Source organism: Castor canadensis, chromosome 9 (genome assembly GCF_047511655.1).
Source record: "Castor canadensis chromosome 9, mCasCan1.hap1v2, whole genome shotgun sequence".
Lineage (NCBI taxonomy): Eukaryota > Metazoa > Chordata > Mammalia > Rodentia > Castoridae > Castor > Castor canadensis.
In genome coordinates, this window is record NC_133394.1 from 85967605 (window position 1) to 85993524 (window position 25920).

The window sequence follows — 25920 nt, forward strand, 5'->3', positions numbered from 1 at the left end:
ATCTTTTTCTGTTAATATAAATTACTGGTTTCATTTTATGTTTTTATATGGCATGCTGGTGGAGTGAGTACCTGTGGGGTCCTGTTGCCAAAATATTTTTTCTGTAGAAGTTTAAACTATATGAAGAAGTTAAAATTATATCATTAACCCATGTGCCTTCCATCCAGGTTTAGAATTGTCACCTTACCTGTTTTTTGCTTCCTCTTGTTTTAAGTGAATCATTTTATTTTATCTCTAGTTAGTTAGTTTTTGTTGGTGGTGGTGATACTGGGGTTTGAACTCAGGACTTCATGCTTGCAAAGCAGGTGCTCTACCACTTGAGCCACACCTCCAGTCCATTTTGCTGTAATTATTTTGGAGATGGAGTATCATGAATTATTTGCCTGAGCTCGCCTTGAACCTTGATCTTCCTGATCTCTGCCTCCTGAGTAGCTAGGATTACAGGTGTGAACCACCAGTGCCCGGCAGTTTTGCATTTTATGTTGAAGTAGGTGTAAGGTGTGTGTCTAGATTTTTTTTTTTAATGTGAACATTCTGTTGAGCCAGTATTATTTGTTGAAAAGACTATCTTGGGCTTGGGGGCATGGCTTAAGTGGTAGAGCACCTGCCTAGCAAGTGTAAGGCCCTGAGTTCAAACCTGGTAACCACACACACACATACACAGAAAGACTGTCCTTTCTCTTTTAGTCCTTTGTCAAAGATCAGTTGACATACAGGGTATGAGGTCCATTTTTTGTGGTCTAATGTTTATCAGCCATTTTTAGCTTTGCCAGATTATTTGATTAAAAGATTGCATGTAGATTAGTATTTTTAAAAATTATTTGTATCTTTGTGTCTTCTGGACTCTTTTTTTGTGAATTCTGGTGCCCATTGTGGTGTTTGCCTTTTTTATTTTTTAATCTTTGTTGATTTAAAAAAGTCCATAATATTAAAGAAATTACTCATTTGTTAATAGTGTGGTTATAAACAGTATTATCAGTTGACTTTGTGTTTATATTTTTTTGTTACAGAACTATCATATTTCAAAACTAGGTGTAGTGGTACACATGTGTAATCCCAGCACTCAGGAAGCTGAGGCAGGAGGATCATGAGTTCCAGGCCAGCCTGCACTACATAATGATAACAGTCTCAAAATAAATAAATAAATCACACTTTAAATTCGTCAGAATACTAATAGTCTCTTCATATACGAATTTTACATTTTTGAGCCATATAAGTCTTCTATATTTCAGTATTTCAAAATATTCGTCCATTTATTTATTTTTAATTGTAACATTTCCTTATTAATAACTAAGTACACTAGCTGGGTAGGTTTATAGATGTAGCTAAATGAATATCTTACGGTGCTTAAATTATATGTAGAATCAAAATACTTAACGGGGCTGCTGGAGTGGATCAAGTAGTAGAATGCCTGCCTAACAAGTGGGAGGCCCTGAATTCAAGCCCCAGTGTCACCAAAAAGTGAAAACAAAAAAAAGCCTTAACAATAGTGCAAAGATGCCACAAAAGTAAATGGTTTTAGTGTTATGTGGTTCTTTCATTGTCTAGATAGTGTGCGAAATACTAATTTATATTCTTACTTTGTATGTTATAATCTCTAGGGTAACCACTTAAAGACTAGTAACATAATATGTAAATAACAAGCTAATACAAGGGGAAATAAAATAGTACCTTGTATGTATATTCTGGGGAATCAAACCCAGGGCTTTGTGCACTTTACCACTGAGCAACACCCCTGGCCCCAATAAAATGTTTAATCCAAAAGAAGGCAAGAAAGGAGAAGAAAAGGAACATAAGAGGAGAGGTTATTCAAATAAGAAACAGTACAACAATTGATTTGAATCCAAATATTTAATTAACTATGCTATATGTAAACAGATTTGTGTACTGATGAAAAAATAGTCAAATCTGATGTTTTCTTTAAAAGATCCAGTAAGATACAGTTTGTAAGAGTTATAGCTTCAAGTTCAAGATCCAGAAAATTTGAACATAAGGAGTCAGGAAAAGGCTGAGGAGCTTTTTGTTTGCTTTTTGGAGTGCTGTGGATAAAACCTGGAACCTCACCCATGTAAACAAGCATTCTACCACTGTGCTATGTACCAAGTCCCTAGGAGATGGATAAAGGAATGTTGAAAGAAATTGAAGAAAACTCATAGATAGTTCATGCTCATGGAGCAGAAGAATTAATATTGTTAGAATGTCTATGTTACCCAAAGCAATCTATAGATTCAGTGTGATCCCTATCAAAATCTCAAAAACATTCTTCACAGAAAAAGAAAAACAATCCTAATTTTGGGAAGCATAAACAAACCCAAACAGTCAAACAATTCTGAGAAAGAAAATCAAAGTCAAAGTCATCATACATCCTGACTTAAAATGATTATAAAGCTATAATAATCAAAATGATATGTTACTGTCATAAAATAGAGACAGACAAATGGAACAAAATAGAAAGTCCAGTAATACATCCAAATGTGGTCATTAATGTGTGTGTGTGTGTGAGACACTAGGGTTTGAATTCAGGAGTTTGCACTTGCAAAGCAGGCACACTACCATTTAAGTCACACCTCCAATCCACTTTGCTCTGATTTTTTATTTTTTGAGATTGGCTCTCATGAACTGTTTGCCCAGACTGGCCTAGAACAGTGATCCTCTCAATCTCAGGCTCTCAAGTAGCTAGGATTACAGGTGTGAGCCACTGGTGCCCAGCTGTAGTCAACTAATTTTTGACATGGGCACCAAGAGTACACTGTTGGGGAAATTATAGTCTTCAATAAGTGGTGCTGGGAAAACTAGATTTCTGCATTCAGAAGAATGAAACTGCACCCTTATCTTACACAAAAATCAACTCAAAACGGAAAAAAAAAAGGCCTAGACGTTAAGAGCTGAAACTAGAAACTCCTAGAGGAAAGCTTGTGCCATGCTATACTTCCCTCCTAATGTGGTGAGTCTATTTTTAGAACTCTCCTGCAGACCTATTAATACCCAATAAAGAGCTGGTATTTAGCAGGGTCTGTCTTGCTTGAACTATTGTACATATTTGCCTCACAGGTTGCTTGACTTTTTAATAACTTCTATGTTTATACATTTTACCCTTTATTCTTTCTGTTTTCATTAATTCACTGCTGTAAGTACTATTATCTCTTATCCTTAATTTGAATCTGCTTTTTAGTTTCTCTGCCTAGTGATAATATATGAATTATTTCATGCTGAAGTAATCTCTTTTGACTGTAGAGTTTTTGAACTTAATAACATTCTCATTTTTGCTTTTCTCTGGACTTTTATGAAAATGTTCAAGATTTTAGAATTCTTTCTATATTGTTATCCTCATGGTGAATATGTATTTTCTCCATCATATGTCAATTGTTTTTTAGCCTGAGTCTAATTTTGTATAGAATGGGTGGAAACATAATCTTTTATAAAATAATGCTATATCATGTTAGAAAATCTTGCTTGAACTTTTGATTTTTTTGAGTGTGTTGTATATTAGTCATATGTAAGTTAGGGACATTTCAGAAGACCGGTTTATTCTACTCTGCCTCTGATGTTTCATTTAGCTTTTTGGAAAGTCTCATCACTTTTTGTCTTGACTGATGAAAGGATTAAAATTAATTAGAATGATTGTACTGACTGATTCATTCAAAACTGATTAGTTTTCCCTAGATAAACAAAATAGGGATAATTTTGGACTGAACTTGCCATCTTGCCCATATGCTAGTGAGTACTTTTATTCGGGGGGGGGGGGATGGGTATTATAAGCCTTTCAGAATTGACTAGACTTAATAAGGGTATAAAATGTGTTTTTCGCCTTTAAGACATGTTGAACACAAAATTTGTTATGGTAAAATTTGGTGGAAATATCTCTATCCTCTTTTCTCTCTATTGAATATGAGACTTAATTCTGAAGTTTTAAAAAATAATGCTGTTCTTATAAAATTAACCTACTAATAACAAAGCTGTGTAAGGTTTTGCAAATTAAGTAATAATTTTTTATAGCAAGTCATCTGACCTAAACTATTTAGAGATGAAAGATAGAACTGGGTAATTTTGGTTTCTCTCCTGTATTCATTACTGTTCTTTTTATTCTCTTTGAACAGGTTATTCCTTCTAGCAGCTTTTGATGACATATAGGAGTATACTCTATTACTTGAGCAGTTGTTATAAATTAACAACTGCAGATTAACAATAGCCATGTTGTGTTGTATTATTTAATAGGCAGTAAAATCAGCTGTGCAGACCATCACTGTTGGAGGAGTGAGCACATCACAGTTTAAGACAATTATTCCTCTGGCAACTGCTCCAAATGTCCAGCAGATTCAAGTGCCTGGAAGCAAGTTTCATTATGTCCGACTGGTTACTGCCACGACAGCCAGTAGCGCAACCCAGCCAGTTAGTCAGAATCCCAGTACAAACACTCAGCCTCTTCAACAAGGTTGGTAAACATTTTTTAAACACAGTTCTGAATACTTTTAACAATATTAAAGAGCATTGGTCCTTTTCTTGCTGAACTTCTGATTAAGTGTGGCCTTTCAGCTGATAGTCTGAATCAGCAGCTGCTGCAGAAGGCAGTGAAACAGAATCCTATTGTATATTAACTGGTATTTCAGTCTGCCCGAAGCTGGTAGCTAGAGGAGTGCTGTAATACCAGAGAACCTTAAGTAGTTCTTAACTTGTGGCTGGTTATTTTACTACTGGCTTTATTTGTTATTATTATTTATTTGTAATTTTTTTTTTGTGGTACTGTGGTTTGAACTCAAGGTCTCATGCTTCTACCACTTGAGCCTTACTGCTGGCTTTGAAACCTACCATTCATGCCAGTGGGGTAGGTTGAAATGCAACCGAACTATCTTAATTTCTGAATGTTTAGTCCCTTGATAGAATATGGGTTAGTTGAAATACAGTCAAGATACAAATATGTAAGAATGTGATACTGCTTTTTTCTTACTTTGTGAATACTTATTTAAATCTATAATTGGTAATAAAAAGTGGCTAAAATGTTCTGTTATTTTGCTCAGTTAGATACTTCTCTTTGTTGTCTTTTGTGTTGCATTTAACTCTTCCTACCACCTGATATACACACACACATACACAGAAACGTGTATAACCTTTCTCATATTTATCTGTGTTTTGAAAAGTTGAATGGCTCAGAATACTTTATAGTTTAAGGCTTAAGTCTTTTTTGGAAAACTGCTTCATATACCAGCCATGCCAAAAAATAGTTGATGGCTAGTAAACATTTGATTGTTTATTAGAAGTAAATAGAAGGGCTAGAGATGTAACTCAGTGGTACAAGTGCAAGGCCCTGTATTCCATTCCCCACCACCATAAGACAAAACAAAGAAGTAAATAGAATTAAAAGCTGCTCTTTCATTTTATTAAGACATCAGAGGTTTTAGAACTACCTATTGCTGATAGCAAGTCTACCTGAACAAGTCTGTACTATTTCTTTTTCAAATTACTGAAGTAATTGGAAATTTCAGTATGTATTCTATTAAGTTAGACAGCTTAAGTAATTATACTTTCCTAATTTCTCTTTAAACTGAGAGAAAAAAATGAAACTTGCGTATCATGAGTAAGGGAGTCGAGTTTTATGTTCTCTCAGCATCTAAGCCTAGCAGGGATAAGTCTGGTCTACTTAGCTGCCATGATGGTTTAAAGCAGTCAGCAGACACTGCTGGTTATACTTCAGTTGTTGTGTTTGTGTGGGTGCAGTATGCTGAGAACTCATTTCCAGTGTAATGCTAACACTCACTCAGCAAGAATAAGCCTTAGTTACAAGTAAAAAATGGGAGCTGAAGATTGAGGGAGGCAGAGGGATGTATTTGGACATATAATTCTAGTGTGTTTACTGGTGCTTTCTTTTCTAACATTATTTCTGTTTCTCTACTTTTTTACTCATTCTCCTGGCAGTCTCTTGCACTTGTACCACTGCATCCCACTTGCCTACCTTCTGTATCCCACTTTCTTCCTTTCTTGCATTCTGCCTTCAATGTTGCCTCTCTGTTCTCCCCTCTGTTTCTGTTTCCTTCACCTCCTTTTCATCTCTATGGTGTTTGCCAGACCCCTACCACCACTCATGCAATTATATCTACCTACATTTTTCTCTTCCTGTCATTCTCTCCCATCCAATAACAGATCTGAGTATACATAATATATATTATTATGCATTTAATTCTGTATTCCTGTTAAATGTATAATTTTAATATAGACATACTAAATAGTTGCCCTATTTGATCAAATATATTAGTGTTTCCTTTTAAGGATCTAATTTCCTATGACAAAGAGTTACTTAAATGCCAAAGGGTATTAGATTTGTCTTATACATTCCCCCCTCCCAAAAAAAAAAAATGCTTGATGACAATCAACATTCATTGCTTATGTCTACTCTTCAACAAAATTGGAGAATTTTCCTCTGCCTGGAAGCGAGGAGGGTGGAGGGGGCAGGGAGAAAAAATGGCCCAAACAATGTATGCACATATGAATAAATGAATAAAGAAAAAAAATCAACATTCAAAGGTTCCCTGGGGCTAATTGCTGACTCAGTGGTAGACAGTATAATAGAAGGAGAGTGCTTGACTAACCTCTCCAGTATATATCATCTTGGTGGAAGGGAGGAAATCAGTTTAAGAAATTTCAAAACTTTAAACACTTGCCAAGATGATTTCTGGGAGGAAACTAGTCTAAACAGTTGTCCAGTTTTTTGGGGGGTTTTTTTTGGTAGTACTTGGGCTTGAGCTCAGGACTTCATGCTTGCTAGGTAGGCGCTCTACCAGTTGAGCAAATCCATCCGACCTTTTTTGTGTTGGGTATTTTCAAGATAGGGTCTCACAAACTATATGACCTGGCTGGCTTTGAACCACAATCCTCCTGATCTCTGCACCTGAGTACCGAGGATTGCAGGCATGAGCCACCAATGCCCGGCTCCATAGTTCTTTTTAAAGACTTAAAAATAGAAGATTACGCCAGCTTTTGTGGAAACTGCAGTAGTAGCTAGTAATGAACACTGAGATAAAGAGTAGGAGAAATAGGACCTACTGGCTTAAATACACAATATCTCCTTCCTTAGGTATATTAATAATACCCATTTTCTTTCTTTCTTTCTTTTATTTTATTGTTTTTACATTTACTCACATGATTGTTTTGGCCACCTTCCCCCTCCACCCTCCTAACAGTACCTGTTTTCTGATCACTTCATTTTACATCATTTTTACTCCCAGTCTTCACTTAAAACTTAGTGTGGTCTGGGCATGGTGCATGGTGGTCCATACCTATAAAAACAAGGCTCAGGCAGGACAGTTGTAAGTCCTTTACCAGCCTGAGTCACATAACAAGACTCTGGCTCAAAAAATAACTTCAGTAGTACAACACTTGCCTAGCATGGGCAAAGCCCTGGGTTTAATCCCCAGTACTGGAGCAAAACAACCACCACAACAAAAACAACTCAGTGTATGGATACCATATATAAAACTGGGTGTGTGCACATGCATGTTCCTGCATATGCATGGGGAGGAGCCAGGGACAATCTCCCATTGAATGTGACAGAGCAGTCTGTAATGGTTATTGTAACTTTAAGTGTAATTCAATATAGCTGAGGAAAGTCAAACCAGAACAGAAACAACTTATGTCTATACATATATATATACCCTCCATGATACCTCATTTTATATGTGTTCCAATATGTATGTATATATGTACACACATCTATAAAACTTACCCTTTTGAAGCATATGACTACTGGTTTTAGCACACTCACAGAGCTGTGAGACCATCACCCCAATCATACACTTTCTCCTGCTCTCCCACCTTCTCCCTGGTGTGTCACCTTGCTGCACTGGCCTGCTTTTCTCGTCTCTCTTTCTCCCTCCACCCCCAAACTGGGGCTTGGGCTCAAGGCCTCCTGCTTGCTAGGCAAGCACTCTAGGACCTGAGTCACACCACTAGCCCTTTCAGCCTTGGTTATTTCTCTGATAGGATTTCATGCTTCTGCCCAGCTTGTTCTTTTGCATAAATGAAACCCAAAGCGATGTCCTTTCTATCTTTTTTAATCCTTCCTTTAAGAGAGCAGGCCCTTAACAGTTGTTCTTCTTTTGGTCTTGGGCAAACCTCTTTCCTGAATTTCATCCCATTATTTCTCAAGGTCAGTTTTCATCCTTCCTTCAAATCAGCTCACCTAGAGGTTTTAGTTCTCATACCCATCATTTTCCTTCTTTCTTGAGCTCCTCATTGGTATGCTTTTTCTTCCCTGTAAGCACAATCCCTAGCATTGATGATTGGTGGTGGTGTTCCTTTCACCTCCACCAGGTCTTGCATCTGTTCCTTCCTTTCATTTCATTCATTCTCCTACCTTGTCTTACTTCTTGCAACTCAATTATGCTTTATACTCTGTGCCAAATTCAGTTTCCTTCTGGGCTAATAAAATAATATTCTGTACTTAAAAAATCTTCAGACTCTTCATTGTCTACTGGATTAAAATTGCAGATTAAATATACGAAGCTCTATTTTAACATTCCAGGTCCTCAGCAAACTATGTGCAATCTGCCTTTTTGCCTGTGTTTGTCCAATTTAACTCTAGGTTGCAGCCAAAGGTCTATTCACTAACATGTTGTGAACATGCTTTGCAGCTTCCCATTATGGAGCCTCCACTTCTCATGCTTCTGTCTGCAGGAAACACCCTGCTCCAGTCTGTGTGCCCATTGATCAGTATCCATCTCAATATGTCCTCCCTGCAGTCTTTCCATATTCCTGTTTTCTGCCATTAAGATGAATATTCTCTCTTCTTTGAAATCCCACAGCAGTTTCTTTTCCTTAGTAGTATTTCTTTTATTTGGGTTCTTGCCTAATCTGTCCTACTAGAATGCAATCTCCTTGCGAACCAATTTTCATGAATCATCATATTTAATCCTTACACCTTAGAAACTAGATTCTCCCTGTGTTACAGATGAAGATACAGGCAAAGAGAGTTTAGGTAGTTAGAAAGTGCCAGAGGACTGATGGAGTGGCTCAAGCAGTAAGAGTCCTTGCTTAGCAAGCATGAGGCCCTGAGTTCAAATCCCACTGCTGCCCCCCCCCCAAAAAAAAAACCTCAGACTTGCATCATATTGGTTTCAGTTACTGGCAGAGTGGCTCAAGTGGTAGAGAGGTGCTTGCTTAGCAAGAGTGAGGCTCTGAGTTCAAATCCCAGTACTCCCCAAAAAAGGGAGCTTGTGGAGTGGCTCAGGTGGTGAAGGCACCTGCCTAGCAATCATGAATCCCTGAGTTCAAACTCCAATACTAGAGGGGAAAAAAACATTTGCCAGAACTGGGGGCTGGGGGCATGGCTCAAGTGGTAGAGCATCAAGGCCCTAAGTTCAATCCACATACTACAAAAAAGGAAAGAAGGGAGGAATGGGAAAGGGAAGGGAAGTCTTATAATTTTAGAATCTATATTGTTATGTTGTATACCATGCTGCCTTTTATTATTCTTTAAATATTGAATTGTATAAGAATGTACTTTCTCTGGTTGAAATAGAAGCTAGAAACACAGTGACTAGAAATAGTATCGTAAAATAGTGCTATTACTCAAGCTCACAAATGTCAGTTGTTTTATTTATATATTTCATTTGACTGGATTTAATATTGTATTCCAAACCTATGAATACAGATTGAAATGTCTTCCAGTAGAATGCCTCAAGCCTACAAATATCCCCTTCTAAAGTGAATAGACTGTAGTCATAATATGTGTGTGTGTGTGTGTTCTCTGGTAGATGGGGTAAGCAATTTTGAAAGGTAACTATTCTGACTAAAGCTTGGTCAAAATTGAGCTGGGTGCTAGTGGCTCATGCCTATAATCTTAGCTACTCAGGAAGCAGAGATAAGGAGGATCGCAGTTTGAAGCCAGCCCAGGCAAATAGTTTGCGAGACCCTATCTCATAAAAATCCATCACAAAAAAGGGCTGCTGGAGTGGCTCAAGGTGTAGCCCTTGAGTTCAAGCCCCAGTACCACAAAAGAAAGAAAGAAAGAAAGAAAGATTGGTCAAAATTGGAAGCAAATGGAATGACTTAAGGTCCTTCATGAGGATAACTTGAGATTGGTACTCTTAAAAGTTTTGAGTAGTTTTCTGTAAATAAATTGTTTATATTTTTTTTCTTTTCAAAAGCAAAGCCAGTGGTTGTTAATACAACCCCAGTACGGATGTCAGTTCCATTTGTCCCAGCTCAGACTGTCAAACAAGTGAGTATCACATAAATTTTCATTTCACCCAAATGAAAATTCACTTTTTAAGGTCAAAGTTAAGATTTAGGTATAAGAGATTTATACTGAATTAAATAGCTATAAAGTTATTTTGTGATCATTGTCACGAAATTTCCTTTTCCTCAGGTTGTTCCAAAACCAATCAATCCAGCGTCCCAAATAGTAACTACTAGCCAGCCACAGCAACGGCTTATCATGCCTGCCACACCACTGCCACAGATCCAGCCCAACCTCACTAACCTCCCACCAGGTACTGTCCTGGCACCGGCTCCAGGAACAGGGAATGTGGGTTATGCAGTTCTTCCAGCTCAGTATGTTACTCAGGTATGTGAAAATATGAAGTTACTGTGTTTCAGAAGTGAGAATTGGCTACGAGATGTTTAATGCTACCACATTCTGAAACTACTCAAAAACACTGAACATGGTATGAAAATGGTTCTTTCTAAAATCCTGAAATATTAACTGAAATATTTGAGTTTATTTCTGTGTATCTTCAGCATTTAGAAACAGACAACACAAGTCAGATAAAAATGTGACAGTTTGGAGCAACTTGGTGAGAAGCAAGAGTATGAGGATTTGAAAAAAGAAAGTTGAAGTTAAAATCAGCAGAGTCCCAATGAATTTAGAAAAGACTGACTATAGTGGTCTCTCCACTACCACCTGGTCATGTTTAGAATGGAAGCCATGTGATATGCAATGGGTAGGTTGAGTTGAGAGTGCTGCTTCCATGAAGCAGATGGAAGTTTTCTTTGTCATGTTAAGGATCAAGCAAATGAACACTTTGTTCTAAAACTGTTGAATTTATTAACTCTAATTATAAGTGAAGAAATAGAATCCTATACATGTACTTTAGTGAAATGTATATTTAGATTAAAAATTATGCCAGGTGCCAGTGGCTCACACCTTTATCCTAGCTACTCAGGAGGCAGAGATCAGGACCGTGATTTGAAGTCAGCCTGGAGAAATAGTTGGTGAGACCCTATCTCAAAAACACCTAGCACAAAAAGGGGCTGGTGGATTGGGTCAAGTGGTAGAGTGCCTGCCTAGCAAGTGTGAGGTCCTGAGTTCAAACCCCAGTGCTGCAAAAAAAAAAAAAAAAAGTTAAGTATTTTTATCATAGACATTTGTTATATTTAGAAATTAGTGTAAAATAATGTAACATGATAAATGATTAATATAAGGGGGAGGTGGAAAAAATTATCAATATAGAACCGACTTTATTTGCAAGAAGGCATATTACATTTTTCTAGCAGTACAAATTATTTCAGTACTTGATATATTCATGTAGAATTTTCTATACTTCTAACAGTCCTCTATAAGGTGATTTCTTATATCTTTAGCACTTAGTACTATAAAGCATTCATGTTCTTTTCACCTTAGTATTGGTTTGAGACTTCAGAAAAATTTCCATGAGGTAGGTGTTTGTTTGAAATTCTCCATTTTTTTCTTCCTTTTTTGGTAGATGAGATGTGCTTCGTACTGACCATTGTATCTGAAGGTATTGCCCATTTTTGTAAGTATCTAAACTTAAACTTTTTTTTTTTTTTTAATCACATAGCTACAGCAGTCTTCATATGTGTCTATAGCAAGCAACTCTAACTTTACTGGAACAACTGGTATCCAGACCCAGGCAAGGCTTCCATTCAATGGGTGAGTATTTTGAAAATGTATAAGCTAAGTTGTTGAATCAGCAAATGCAGCATATTTAAATATATCTAATGTGATATTCACCTTAAAGCCATGTGACCATTCCTCTAAAGTACTTTTTTTTTTTTTTAGCAGTTTTATCAAGGATTTATTTTAATTTAACAGGATAAAGTAGGAAGAAGTGGGGGAAAGGAGGAAGAAACATTTCCTGCTCTTCATGCAGGGAATGGGAGTAAAGACTCCTCTAAAGTACATTTATTTTGAAATATTTCAAACACACAAGTTATAGAAATAGTCAACTTCTAAATGCCCTGTACTCAGATTCATCAATTTGTGTTGTTTTATTTTCTTTCCTCTGCTCTCTTTTCTGTCATTCTGAACATGTTTTTAAAGTGAAAACTTTTTAAAAAAATTATGTTAGGTTTTGAGGGGCTTTGGTTATTATCTGTTAATCTCTTTATTGCTGCCTTTGCAATATCAATTTAGAAGCAGTTAATTACAGGGAACTAGTCCATACATGTCACCCCATTCCGCCTTCACACACACCCCTTTCTCCTTACTACCTTTTATAATTGAATCCTAAGAGTTTTGACCTGTTCACTCAAGGGAACCTTTGTTCTCTCAAGGGAAGAATATTTGTGAAGCCACTGATAACTTTTTAAAAAGTGTAACTGAAACAACATAGCAAAGTTTTAGAGATGGATGCATTTGTTAAAGATTTGTTTTAGGAGGAATTTATAAATCACTGACTTTTCTAGTTTTAAATGTTTTTAATTAATTGAATTGTCTATCTTTTTTTGTGTCTGGATGTCTGGACAGCATAATCCCCTCAGAATCTGCCAGTCGACCCAGAAAGCCTTGTAATTGTACAAAATCACTGTGTTTAAAATTGTAAGTATTTTTGCTATCGTTTGCTTTCTAGATGTAACTAGAAGTGTTTTTAAAAATAAATGGAGCTAATTAAAAGTTCTTAACAGACCAATTTCATAAGTCTAAGTAATTAAAATAAACATACAAGTGAATGTTGGAGAACATGTAGTAGCATAAAAGTATTTCCTTAATTCAGAAAGAAATAATTTTAGAGTCTTTGCCATACATGAGTCATTGAAGTGTAGGGACTAGGAACCTAGCAGCGTGAGACATATGTAGTATATGTCTTTAATAATAGTAAATTTGATCTTAAGACTTTTGTATTTTGGTCCCCTCTGAGGTGATACTCAGAGTAGTCTGAAAAATCATCATATGATTAATTTGCTTATTGGGATTACACTAAAAGATTTGACATGAAACATTTCAGTAAAAAGCATTGGTCTTTAGGGGACTTAAAATCCAAAGAAGCATTGCTGTAGTTTATGTGAGCAGGTTCCACCAATATAATGTTAGGCAGTGTTTTCCTTACTTTTTCCTCCCTCCCTCTCTCTCTTCCTCCTTCTTCCCTTTCCTTTTCCTTTTCTTTCCCCTTTCCCTTTCACTTACCCTCCCCTCCCCTTCTCTTCCTTCTCGTTTATCCCCCCTTTATTAGACTTCTAATTTTCATGACTACAACAAGAACATAAATTTACATGTATTGTCTTAATTTGTAGATCTTGCTTGTAGTCTTCAATCAGCTAGACCTTTGATTCTACTTGTCAGTAATTTATAGTTAGCTTAGTGTGAATAAATGACAAATACAGAAGGATATATAAGCCATACCAACAAATTGCACCCAATATCATTTACTTTTTTTTTTTTCCAAAACCATATCACAACTCTGGTAAAAATAAATTTCAGAACAAGGCATGTAATTGACCTCACTGAGAAAAATAAAGATAATTTCTATCATTTCAGAATTCAGTAATGAAAATCCAACTAAAAGGCACACCCTGAGAATTAAGTGATTTTAACAAACTTACTGGGGTCTATAAAGCCATTACTCTAATATTGGGAAGAGACACAAGATACAGGCACATATGTCCCTGCTCATTTTGTTGTGCTGTTCTCCAAGGATGTGGTGTTATAAACACTCAAAGCATTTGTGGAGTCAGAATCGCTCACCACAGTGCCAACAGAAGATAAACTTAGCCAGTGTTTTTCTTCAGCATTTTGACATCACTTACATGGGGGCACATAAAATCACATAGCTCTGGTGCTGGCAGCTGTTAATAGCTGCACTAAGTTTTTAGGCTAAAATTCTAAGATTTGGTAACTAAAATTTTGAACTTTAGTATATGGTTAACTATCCATATATTGTTAACCTTGTATTGAGGTGGCTCTGAGTAATTTCTAAAATGTACCATTTATATAATGTATATATAAAATATATTCATAAATAATCAGGTAATTACTAATTTTATTTAATAATGACTTTTTATCTTTTTCTGTTTTATCTTCCAGATATTGTGATTGCTTTGCAAATGGTGAATTCTGCAACAACTGCAATTGTACTAATTGTTATAACAATTTAGAACATGAAAATGAAAGGCAAAAAGCAATAAAGGTGATTAGTTTTTATTTAATTTAACTGACAAAAATCTCCTGTTTCACCTGGGTTTTTTTTTTTTATTTTTGTTTTATTTATTTTTTAACTCACATGTCAGTATTTATTTATTGTGGTAGTACTGGAAATTGAACTCAGTGCCTTGTGGTTGCTGTAGGCAAGTGTTCTACCTCTTGAGCTACACCTCCAGTCCAAGACCTTTGTTCTATTTTTTATTTATTTATTTATTTATTTATTTAGGGTACTGGGTTTGAACTCAAGGCCTTTCATTTCCTAGGCAGGCACTCTACCACTTGAGCCACTCCACCAGCCCTATTTTTGTTTTAAAGAGCTCAATTGTCTTTAAAAAAAAAAAGCCTATTAATTTCCCTGTGATGTTTAAATTTAATCTGCTGGGCTGCCTCGAAAGCACAAGGCCATGAGTTCAAATCCCAGTACTACCCCCAAAAAAGAATCTACTGTGATTTAACTTCAGTTGACATTTGATTTGTTTTGATAGGCATGCCTTGACAGAAATCCAGAAGCCTTTAAGCCGAAGATAGGGAAAGGAAAAGAAGGAGAATCCGATCGGCGTCATAGCAAAGGTTGCAATTGCAAACGATCAGGATGTCTTAAAAACTACTGTGAATGCTATGAGGTAAGATGCTGTTGGGAAGATAACCTACCCATCTTTTCTTTTTTTTTGGTAGTACTGGGATTTGAACTTAGGACTTAATGCTTGTAAGGCAGGCACTCTACCACTTGAGCCACTCCACCAGCCCAGCTACCCATCTTTTGAAAACAGTTTTAGAAAGAACATGCTACAAAGATTTACTTGAAAACTGGGAAGTCATCTTTCTATTGCAGGTTGAAAGTATGCACAAGTATGTCCCAGGGCCCTTGTTTGAAGAAGGCCTGTAGCCTTCCAATCAGGGCAGGAAACAAATAGTACAACTTCTGGTCTCATTAGCTGGCTTACCAGCTCATAACTTTTTGGTCATTATCCCTGAAAGAATGTAAATAAGGCACTCATACATCAAATTTCAATAAAGGTAATAACATCAAAGTGGTTTGGAAACTACAGCAGTGGTTCTCAGCACTGGGACAATGCTACCTGCTGCTTCTCCACAGGCCTTTTGGAGTTCTGAGTGGATAAGATACTATGCAACTTATTGGTTTTTTTTCAAACCTTAAATACAATAATCTAGTAATGCCAGAGGGTAAGCTTCTTGGTATGCTTGAAACTCAACTGGCAGTCTCTTGGGTTTGAGTCATTCCTATAGTTGACTCTTCTCCTCTACTATGTTTTCATTCCTTCAAATGTCATTCTCAAATGGAATCTTTTTTAGTTTTGGCAGAAAGCCTAGCCTTGCACATGGTAAAGTAACACTGTTAATGGGTAATGGGTGCACTTTCCCTTGGTAAGATATGTCCTGCAGAACCATGCCCTTTTTCATATAAAATGTGTCATATAAGGCTGGCAGAGTGGCTCAAGTGATAGAACGCCTGCCTAGCAAGTATGAGGTCCTGAGTTCAAGCCCCAGTACCACAAAAAAAGTGTCATGTTAGAGATTTTGTGCACTGCATTTGCTGTAAAATGAATTCTTTCTGAATTTACTATTTAAAAAATTAAGTACTTTTCTCAAGAAGTAAAGTAGAATAGTAGAATAATGTCTTAGTCTACTATAAATATGAGTGAAAATCATATAAAGTCAAGATTATTTCTTATGATCTCTTAAATAACATCTTGAAGTCTAAGAAGCCAGTTTTCCCTCCACTGTTGGAATATTTTCACTCTTTAATCTATTGAAATACTTGATAAAATATTTGGCTTATGAGTATTTACTTTTTGGTGGTACTGGGGCTTAAACTCAGGGCCTTGTGATTGTTAGGCAAGTGCTAACTTGGAATATACATACTAAACTATGAATAACAAATTAATTGGCTTACTCTGAATTAGTGATGTTGTCTGATAGTTTATGTTGAAAAAAATTGTTTTTGGTGCTACTGGGGTTTGAACTCAGGGCTCTTGTGCTTTCTTAGCAGGCACTCTCCCACTTGAGCCATGCCCCAAGCCCTTTTTACTTTAGTTATTTTTCAGATAGGCACTCATGCTTTTGCTCAGGGCTGACCTTGGACCAGGATCCAACTACCTCTGTCTCCAGTATGACTGGGAATATAAGTATAAGGTACCACATAGGACCCTATGTGAAATTTTTTTATGTTGACACCTTGGTCTTCAGTAGAATTGGCTTTTTGGTCTGGTTGTTTTACATCTGGACAACACATTCAGGTTCTTTTGCATATGGCTTCAAGGGTTAGTTAATTGGATGAGTGACTGTCAAACATTGCTTAAATGCTTATACTTATTTATTTATTCTTGGCAATACTGGAATTTGAAATCAGGGCCTCACACTTGAGCCACAAATCCAGTCCTTTTTGCATTACTTTTCAGATAGGGTCTCACTTTTTGCCCAGACCAGCCTCCAACTGCAGTCCTACTACTTATACCTCCTGCATAGCTAGCATTATAGGTATGAGCCACCATGCCCAGCTGCTTGCACCTTTTCTTTTGACCACCCTGCCTCTCCTAACCCTCCCCTGGTTTGGCTACAGGGGCAGTTGAATTAGAAAAGCTGAGTAGATTTCTTGTCATTGTTTTCTGTCCTGAGCTCCTGTTAGTATTAATTAGTACTAGTATCTTAGTTCTTAAAATCCAAAGCACCACCACTGATGCCTCCCTGTCCCAAAGCCATGGCTTTTTCCTTTTAGGTGCGTCATAGGTGTTTTAGTTGACTCCTAGACAAGCTCACAGTAAAGTAACCTTTTTAACCCAAACATACATACATGATTCTTTGTAAATGGAATTTTTTGGTGTGTTGTAGGAGTCATAGAACATGCTTGTAATTCCAGCACTCAAGAGGCTGAAGTAGGAGGGTCTTGAGTTTGAGGACAGCCTGGGCTACAAGTCAGCTACAAGACACTGTCTCAAAAAGCCAAAACAACAACTAAACAAATAAGAACAGAGTAAATGTGTTTAAAATGTAGTACACTTATCTTGCTATATTCTATATAGAGAAGGGACAATAGCTTTTATTTAGTTAAATTTACGTGGTTTCACTGAAGAAAATGCAGGTGAAAAAAGACCCTCAGATCTCTAAAAATCAGGGAAATGTAAAGAACCATGGGATTTCACTTTATGCCCTTCCCTTAATCGCCATTGTTAGAGGAAATGCAGGGAAGCCTTGTTTATACATTGCTCATGAGAGGTGAGTTGTTAACTGCAAGAAAAGGCTATCTGGCCACTTCTATTAAAATTAAAGTAAATAATCAAATTAAATTAAAAAAATAAATTTGACCATTGAACCCCATTCTAGAAATGTGGCTCAAGGAAATAAAAACATAATTTTTACTCCAACCCCCTCTAATCTTTTTATGCATTGTTTGGGTTCCCCAAGAACTAGAAGCAAAATAAATGCCCGTCAGTAGGGTTATGAATGCCTCAAAAATGTGGCACGTCATTCTGGAGGTTAATACCTCGCCATTAAGTGGAATGAATTCTGTCCATGCCAGATGACTGGAAGGAGGGCTTTCAGGAGTTGAGGGAGTATAAGGAAAGCAAGAGGCCGAAAAGAAAAGTAGGTATATAATTTTGTAACCCAACTATAAAACAGAATAACGTATTTGTTATTTGGTATAAGTACATATGCTCTGTGTTTTCATACGTATATTTTTACATGGAAGAACATACTGGTTTATGGGTTTGAGACTGTTGAAGCATTTGAGGAATCTAGAAGGAAAGGAATTTAGTGGGGGAAAGTATCTGTCATAAAAACAACATAATGATATCCCTTTAATGTGAAATTGTTGCTATGTTTGCATAAATATCAGGTCACTGACATACAAATGGTGATTTGGTTGAGGTGTTTGAATTCTGAATGACATTTACTTTTAATGTATCATTCACAGTCCTTTTGAAGAACATAACATTCATATCAAGGTCTAACTCTATTCATAGCAGAGGAAAGTTGGCATGAAAGGATTTACACACAAATATTGGTCAGCACCTCTCAGACTTAAAAGTGCCTGACATATCCATGCATAGTTGGCCCATTTAGTCTTTGTCAACAACAGATGCTTGCATCTAACCTTGTTGGCTCACCAGATCGTGCTATTATTTGTTGGATTGATTATGGAATCTATAGTAATGTTTTTTTGGTTTTAATTTAGAAGCATTTTTTTGTAAATCTTTTAGGCAAAAATAATGTGTTCTTCAATATGCAAATGCATTGGCTGTAAGAATTTTGAAGAAAGTCCAGAAAGAAAGACATTGATGCACTTAGCAGATGCAGCCGAAGTCAGGGTACAGCAACAAACAGCAGCAAAGACTAAATTATCTTCTCAAATTTCGGACTTGCTCACAAGGCCAACACCGGCTTTGAACAGTGGAGGAGGAAAGTAAGTCAAAATTTTAAAAAATCTCTTTTTACGTTATTTCTCAAATATTCATTTTTGGTAAAGTTTCTTTTAAAAGACAAAGTTGAGTTCATACTTTTGGTTGTTGCCAACCTGATATTTCCACTTTCTTTCCATCTTACTTATTTTTAAAGGTATTTGAGGGTGACATAAAAACCACTGTGAGATATATTGTGCTATTCTAAAGTGCACAGTAATGCTTTAGTTACGATTTCTGCTAAAATGAGGTATGTAATTTGAGAAACCCTTAAGAAAAGCAGTTTTTATACTTCTTTTAGAGAGTATTATTCTTCATATTTTTATGCTTTCTTACCTTCTCTTGCTTTTTTCACATTCTCGGAGCACTTTCCTATCCTGTTGGAGCACTCAAAGTCCTATATATAGTATTGCAGAGTGCAAGTTGTTAAAAGAATTTGCCAAGAGAGCAGGAAAAGCAAAGATTTATTAGGACGCCATTAAAAGGGAAGGATGGCGGGTAGCTAGGCAAAGGAGTGTAAGGGGCAGGGATGGGAGGCTTTTCTCCACAGTATATGTATGATAAAATACAATTAATTAAAAGGATATATACCAAAGTGTTTAAAAAAAAAAAAGGGGTGTGTGTGGGGAGGGTGTCAGGTAGACCTGAATGTGAATACTGTCTGCAGTACTTAGTGGTTTGTGAGTTAAACACTTTTCTCTTAGCCTGTTTTCTTATCCTTAAAATATACCAGGTAGCTGGGATAAATGAAGCCTTTTTATTGCAAGCATTTGTCGGGGTCTCATGCCAACACAGTTTTTAATTTTGACTTGGATTTATATTAGGAAGTTTATAAGAAATTAATTTAAGAAAATAAACTTTGCAGATGATGCTATTTAAAATGCCTAAGTTGAAATAAGATCCAATGCTTGTAAAAGTCTCTCTCTTTTTTTTTTTCTTTTTGTAAAATAGCTCAGCTATTAGGTTTTTTTGTTTGTTTGTTTTGTTTTGTTTGAGACAGGGTCTTGCTGTGTAGCCCAACCCAGCCTTGAACTTGTGATTCTCCTGTCTCTGCCTCCTGAGTGCTGGGGTTAAATTCTTGTGCCACTATATTTGATTCAGCTCTTACAATTAAAATATAATCTGCCAGTGTTTCTTGACTGAATAAAGTGGAAATGGTAGACCCCTTAATTAGAGTTATGACATGGGATCCTTTCTGGTCTTTTAATGATCATTCAGATGATTAAATCTACTCTTCATATGGAGATTAAGATATTGCTACAATAAAATATAATTTTTCCATTTGGAATTCTTTTTCTTTCCTTTTACTTCTCTATAGCTGCAAATGTTTTATTTTTATTTTTGGCAGCATTGGGGTTTGAACTCAGGACCTCATGCTTGTTAGGTAGGTGCTGTTACTACTTGAGCCACTCTGCCTGCCCTGTTTTAGGCAAGCACTCTTAGCACTTGAGCTCCTCCATCAATCTCGTCTCCTGAGTAGCTAGGATCACGGGCATGCGCCACTGGCGTTCAGTACAAATGTTTTATAATGAGCATTTAAATTTTTTTAGTATTACTAATTACACATTATAATATTAACATTGTGGCATTAATGTTTTCTACAGTGCTTCTTTGTACATGAAAGATTTCTGTATAATTGTGTGGCCATCTGAATCCTTCTCACTCTTGTCATTGTGGACCTTAATTTCAGACTTTGCTTAGTCTTTCAGTGTTCTATTTTGTTTAGTCTTTCAGTGTTCTTTTAGTTACTGCTTACTACTTACAGGTAGTTGAAGTGGTGGTTAGATTAGGTTGTCTGATTTAATTTTTCTCAGGCTTTGAGGTCTGACCTGGCTACAATATAGAGAGCCTCAGTATAGATTACTCTAGTATTCTGTTGTTCAGGTCTGTCTGATGTTCCCTTTGTTGTAATGGAACAATGCAGAGTTTTGGTATGCTTTTTTGTTATTTTACAAACAATTTGAGAAAGTGGTAAAGTGTTTTATTTTCAGTGTTGCCTAAGAGATAGTTCCCAGTCTTAATTCATTTAGCAAATATTCATGGAATGTCACTGGTTATCAGGCACTATAAAAACAAGACTGCGTTCATGGAAGTTACATTCATGAACTGCGAGGACGTTAGTTATAGAAATGTTCGGTGTATATGTAGAATTACTCTTTTAGTTAACTAGATGGTCTTATTTAAGTAATAAATATATTTTATATTAAATGTTACATTTCCTGAGTAATGTTTTAAAATATGCTCAATAATAAAACCAAATCTAAGTTTTTAAAGCTCTTTAGGGTGTGCTTAATTGTAATTTATGATGCTCATTGTGCCCATGAATCATGAAAGAATCAACAGATTCCCAGATGAAAGGATGCTACCTACTTTTATTATATTCAGCCCCATCATCATCTCTCTCTTTCTCTCTCAAAAATCATTTCAGGTTGCCATTTACATTTGTAACTAAAGAAGTAGCTGAAGCCACGTGTAATTGCCTTCTCGCCCAGGCAGAGCAAGCAGACAAGAAAGGAAAATCAAAGGCAGCAGCAGAACGGATGATACTTGAGGAATTTGGACGATGTTTGATGAGTGTCATCAACTCTGCAGGAAAAGCAAAAAGTGACCCTTGTGCCATGAATTGCTAACTCTTGCACAAAGACTGATAAATGGAACTGTACAGAAACTTAAGGTGCAACGACATTTGATTTTCCTGGAAGATAGTTTAACAATTACTGTATTTTAATTCAGTCCTTGTTTTAAAAGATCTAAATTATATTGAAAGAGAAGAAATTTTAAATGAGAAAATGAGTACATTTTAAATCTTAGTTAATTCTGTTTATGCCCCTTCTAAATTGAATTTTTTTTTAATATTTCTTTATTTTATTATATAGATGTTTAATTTCTTGGGTTTCTTAAGAATTAGATGTTCTATTCTTCTGATTCTATTGACAAAGAACATTTATAAATTACTGTAATATAATTTATAATGTATGGCGTTGTATGACTCTTCAGTAGAAAAAGTCAAAGCAACATGGGTATTACCCGTTCTTTGGTTCTAGATCTAGAATACACACAGATAGAATGTCTACATAAATTCTCATGAAACATATTCAAGTGACATTTTGTATTTAGAAAAGCACTATCTTTTTAAGAAGAAAAATCAGCTTTTTAGGGTCAACTCTGGAATAAATGTCTATTGTCTCTTTGAGAAATATCAAAGGCGGAAGTAGTCCTCATGCACTCTTTTAAAATAAAAAAAGTTGTTATTTTTGTTTTTCAAAAAAAAAAAACCCATGAAATACCAAGGGGCAGTATAATAGGAATTTTCAAATGATTGGAAGTGTGTGTTTATAATGAGGAGTGGCCAAGAAATGCTCTGGGATGTCTCCATTTTCTTTCAAAGAGGTGGCATGTGTTTAAAGTAATTGTGAACGTGATTACTGGATACTGTGAAAGTGAGATGTGTGAATAGAAGTAAATGTTGTTATGGAGGGAGAATACAGAACCTCACATAAGTATCAAGTACAAAATTTGGATTAGAAGGAGAAATAGGAATACTGAAGCTGTAAGAGATGAATTTAGGTAAAGATTTTTCATGTACACAGTCCTTTTTTGTAGACTTTTGAACTGAGAAGTTTCAAACTGATACATGACTCTTAATCTGGTTTACCCAATGGGCCTCTTAACAAAGCTTTCAGAATTGTAGAGTTTCTTTTTATAAGGGACGTTTAATATGTTATTATTTTTAGTCAGCAATTTGGTAAGCTGAAGATATGTGTGTTTTCATATAATTGCTAAAATAACCTAAATCATTTTCAGTAATTAAAAAGCCCTATGAATTTAAGAGCCTATTGTAATAGGACTCTTGATTTTATGATAAGAAAAAACCATGCTGGAATTCAGGCATTTTGCTAGATCCCCGAATCCTCAGTGATTATATAACTCTTATATTTCCCACAAGGAGTCTGTAGTTGTATGTAGTAAGTGTGTATATATGTTCATATGAACATGCAAGATATAGGCAATAGAAATTAAGTAATCCAGAAGAGGATTCCGTTATTCATTAAAGTATCCTCCTTTTGAAATTTGGATTTATAAAATTATAGTGCAGTAACTTTAAATGTAGATAGTGCAAACATTCTTACCACCTCAATCTAGTATGCCTAATTAAAATTTGTATAAATGTAAATTAGTGTAAGAGGATAAAATAATATGTAATCAAGTTATTTTTCAAAAGATTGCAATAAGTTTTTGGTCTAAACTTAAACTTTGTTCATTTTGTATATATTTTGTGTTAATTCTAATTGCACCGTTGTGATGTGTATTTATATACAGTGTGCAGAAAATGTTTGTGAAATTTTGGTTATAATTGTAGATGATGTATGATGGCATTGCTTAAGAATGTTTTGCTTGTAAAAAATTTGAAGGTGCAATCAAATGCAACTAGTTTTTGATTTTCAAGAAACTAAAGTATTAAGCCTTTTTCCTCCTGTGTAGTACTTACTAAACAACTTTTTGTATTTAGGCATTTGCATCAAATTGCTGAACAAGATTAATAGTCACATTAATTCAACAATTTTAAAAGACTATTTGTGGGGAGGGTTGGGTATATAATTTTTTAGCTCTATTTACATCCCAAAGTAGAAAGATTAAATTTATATTTACTAGAACTATTCAAAAAATACACTTTTCTATATTGTAAAAACAGGACAGGAAAGTAAGTCATACAGAAAATAAACATTTATACTATTCTGTAAAAAAAAAAGGGTTTGCATTTTTTTCTTTAGCTTTAATCACTTAACATACAAGAAACCTTTTAAATTACCTGATTTTCAAGTCCATTTGACATTGCTTCTGAAAACACAAAATTTAAAAACCCTTTTTCCAATTATCATTAACAAAAATTGCTTTGAAATGAGAGTATGTCTTCACTTCTCACTTTCTTCCACTCTTTCTTTCTTTAATGTGTGCTGTTCTGATGATGACTACTTTTCTTACTATTCTTGTCTCTGAAGACCTGAAAGCAGCCTGCTGGTCTTGTCTGTGGGAAGCAGAAACTTAGTGTTTCAGGCACTAAAGCAAGCAGAGCAACACCTGGGGTGGGCAGGGAGGCTTACTGCCTCAGCTTCCCCAGTTTTGATATTTGATAACTGACATTTCTCCAATCTCATGTATAATGTGAATAAAAACACCTGTAGCAAAGTTTTCTGTTTTGATTCTGTAACACTAATAAGAAGATGAATTTGTGTAACTGAAGCTTCAGTCTAGGACCGACCTTCAGCACTGCCTCTGCTCAAGGTGCATCCCCTAAGCATTTGACACAGGAATTTTGGAGCAGTCACTCAAAACCCAGGAGATCCAGTAAACTAAAGCCTTTATTATTGAAGTTATTTTCTATTTGAATTACTTAAGGCTTTTTTTCTTGTTAGGGCTTATTTAATGTACACTTCATTACTTGTGTGAGGTTGTTTTTTATTCAACTGATTTTCAAGTGCTGAGTACTGAAGATGCTGAGCAAGCACTTCACCAGCTGAGGCACACCCCATACCCAGTCCAAATGATTTCATAAGATGAAACCTGTAAAAACTTTTTGTTTTGTTTTGTGGTACTGGGCTTTGAACTCAGGACCTACACTTTGAGCCACTCCACCAGCCCTTTTTTGTCAAGGGGTTTTTCAAGATAGAGTCTCATGAACTGTTGGCCCAGGCTGGCTTTGAACTGCGATCCTCCTGAATAGTTAGGATTACAGGCATGAGCACCAGTGCCTGGCTGTAATAGCTTTTTAAAGAATATGTCCTTTCCCAGTGATAAATTTTGTGATGCAGCATTTAAGAAATTCTTAGTTTCTACTAAAAGCATTAAGTATATTCAACATACTTATATATAGATATAGATAGATATACACACACACACACACACACACACACACATATATATATATATATATATATATATATGGGGCTTTAGTGTAGTTTTGTAATAAGCAACTGAAATCTGGTAATATATCAAAAAAAAAATGCATCATGACCAGATAGACTCTATCTCAGAACAACAGGTTGATTCAACATTATAAAAAAAAAATCAATGTAATTCACTGAATCTATACAAAAAAATCATAGCATCTCAAAAGTTGTAGAAAATGTGGATGGGCACAGTGGTGCATGCCTGCAATCCCACCTACTCAGGACATAGATATATGGAGGAACAGGGTTCCAAGCTAGTTTGGGCAAAAGTTATTGAGATCCCCCCCACATACACACCCTTTTTTTTTTTTTTTTTTTTTTGGTAGACTGGGGTTTGAATTGAAGGCTTCATGCTTTGCATGAGCACACCTCCAATCCATTTATTGCTGTGGAGATAAGGGTCTTGTGAACTATTTGCCTGGGCTGGCCTTGAACCACAATCCTCCTGATCTCAGCCTCCAAGGAGTTAAGATTTTAGGCATGAGCCACCAGAGCCTAGTGAAACCCCCATCTTTACAAATAATCAGGGTACAATGGTATTCTTCTGTCATCCAGCTATGTGGAGGTATAGGTAGCATCAAGTTCTGAGACCAGGCCCAGGCAAAAACACGAGATCCTATCTGAAAAATAGCTAAAGCAAAAAAAAAAAAAAAATGGAGGATGAATCAAGTAGAGTGCTTGCCTAAGAAGTGTAAGGCCACATGTTCAAATGCCAGTATGCCAAAAGAAAGTAGAAAATAACTGAGAAAGCCATCTGGATTACATGGCTTAAGTGGTGAATGTTATGGCATATGAATTGTATCTCAAAAAAAAAAAAACCTTGGCAAAAAGTTTCCTGCACCCCAAGAGGTACAGGAAAAAGAAAATGGAATACCTATGTATGATACAGGAGAGCTCTTTCAGCAAATTAAGAATAAATCTGATAAAAAGCATTTACAAGAGGCCTACAGTGAAGATCGTACAAAGGATGAAGACGGTGAACTCTATGGTTGGGAACAAGGCACTCCTTTCCAAAACTGTAATAAAGGTCACTGTACACTAAGGCTAGGGGGGAAGAGGCCCACAGACTGGAAATAAGTAGATAATGTGATTGCCATATGGAAAAATCAAAGGGTTAAAAGAAGTATACTAGAACTAGTAAGTGAGCTTAGCAAGGTCAGTATGCATGACCTGTGGTCAGTTGTAT

At 35.9% G+C, this 25920-nt stretch overlaps 1 protein-coding gene across 5 annotated transcripts in view; it reads left to right on the forward strand.

Moving 5' to 3' along the window:
• The window catches only part of Lin54 (lin-54 DREAM MuvB core complex component), a 64307-nt gene extending 40333 nt beyond the window's left edge, over window positions 1-23974 (forward strand). For 4 of the 5 annotated variants that reach the window (XM_020167165.2, XM_020167168.2, XM_020167164.2 and 1 more), the window contains exons 5-13: window positions 4216-4432; window positions 10137-10210; window positions 10358-10555; window positions 11790-11881; window positions 12698-12769; window positions 14252-14354; window positions 14854-14991; window positions 18589-18791; window positions 21215-23974. In XM_020167165.2, the coding sequence (XP_020022754.1) occupies window positions 4216-4432; window positions 10137-10210; window positions 10358-10555; window positions 11790-11881; window positions 12698-12769; window positions 14252-14354; window positions 14854-14991; window positions 18589-18791; window positions 21215-21416 (1299 nt within the window). In that variant the 3' untranslated portion in view covers window positions 21417-23974. Of the gene's footprint in view, window positions 1-1007; window positions 2945-4215; window positions 4433-10136; window positions 10211-10357; window positions 10556-11789; window positions 11882-12697; window positions 12770-14251; window positions 14355-14853; window positions 14992-18588; window positions 18792-21214 lie in introns of those variants that run through there. The other variant, XM_074041874.1, reaches the window with a different exon arrangement.
• The last annotated feature ends 1946 nt before the right edge of the window (window positions 23975-25920 follow it).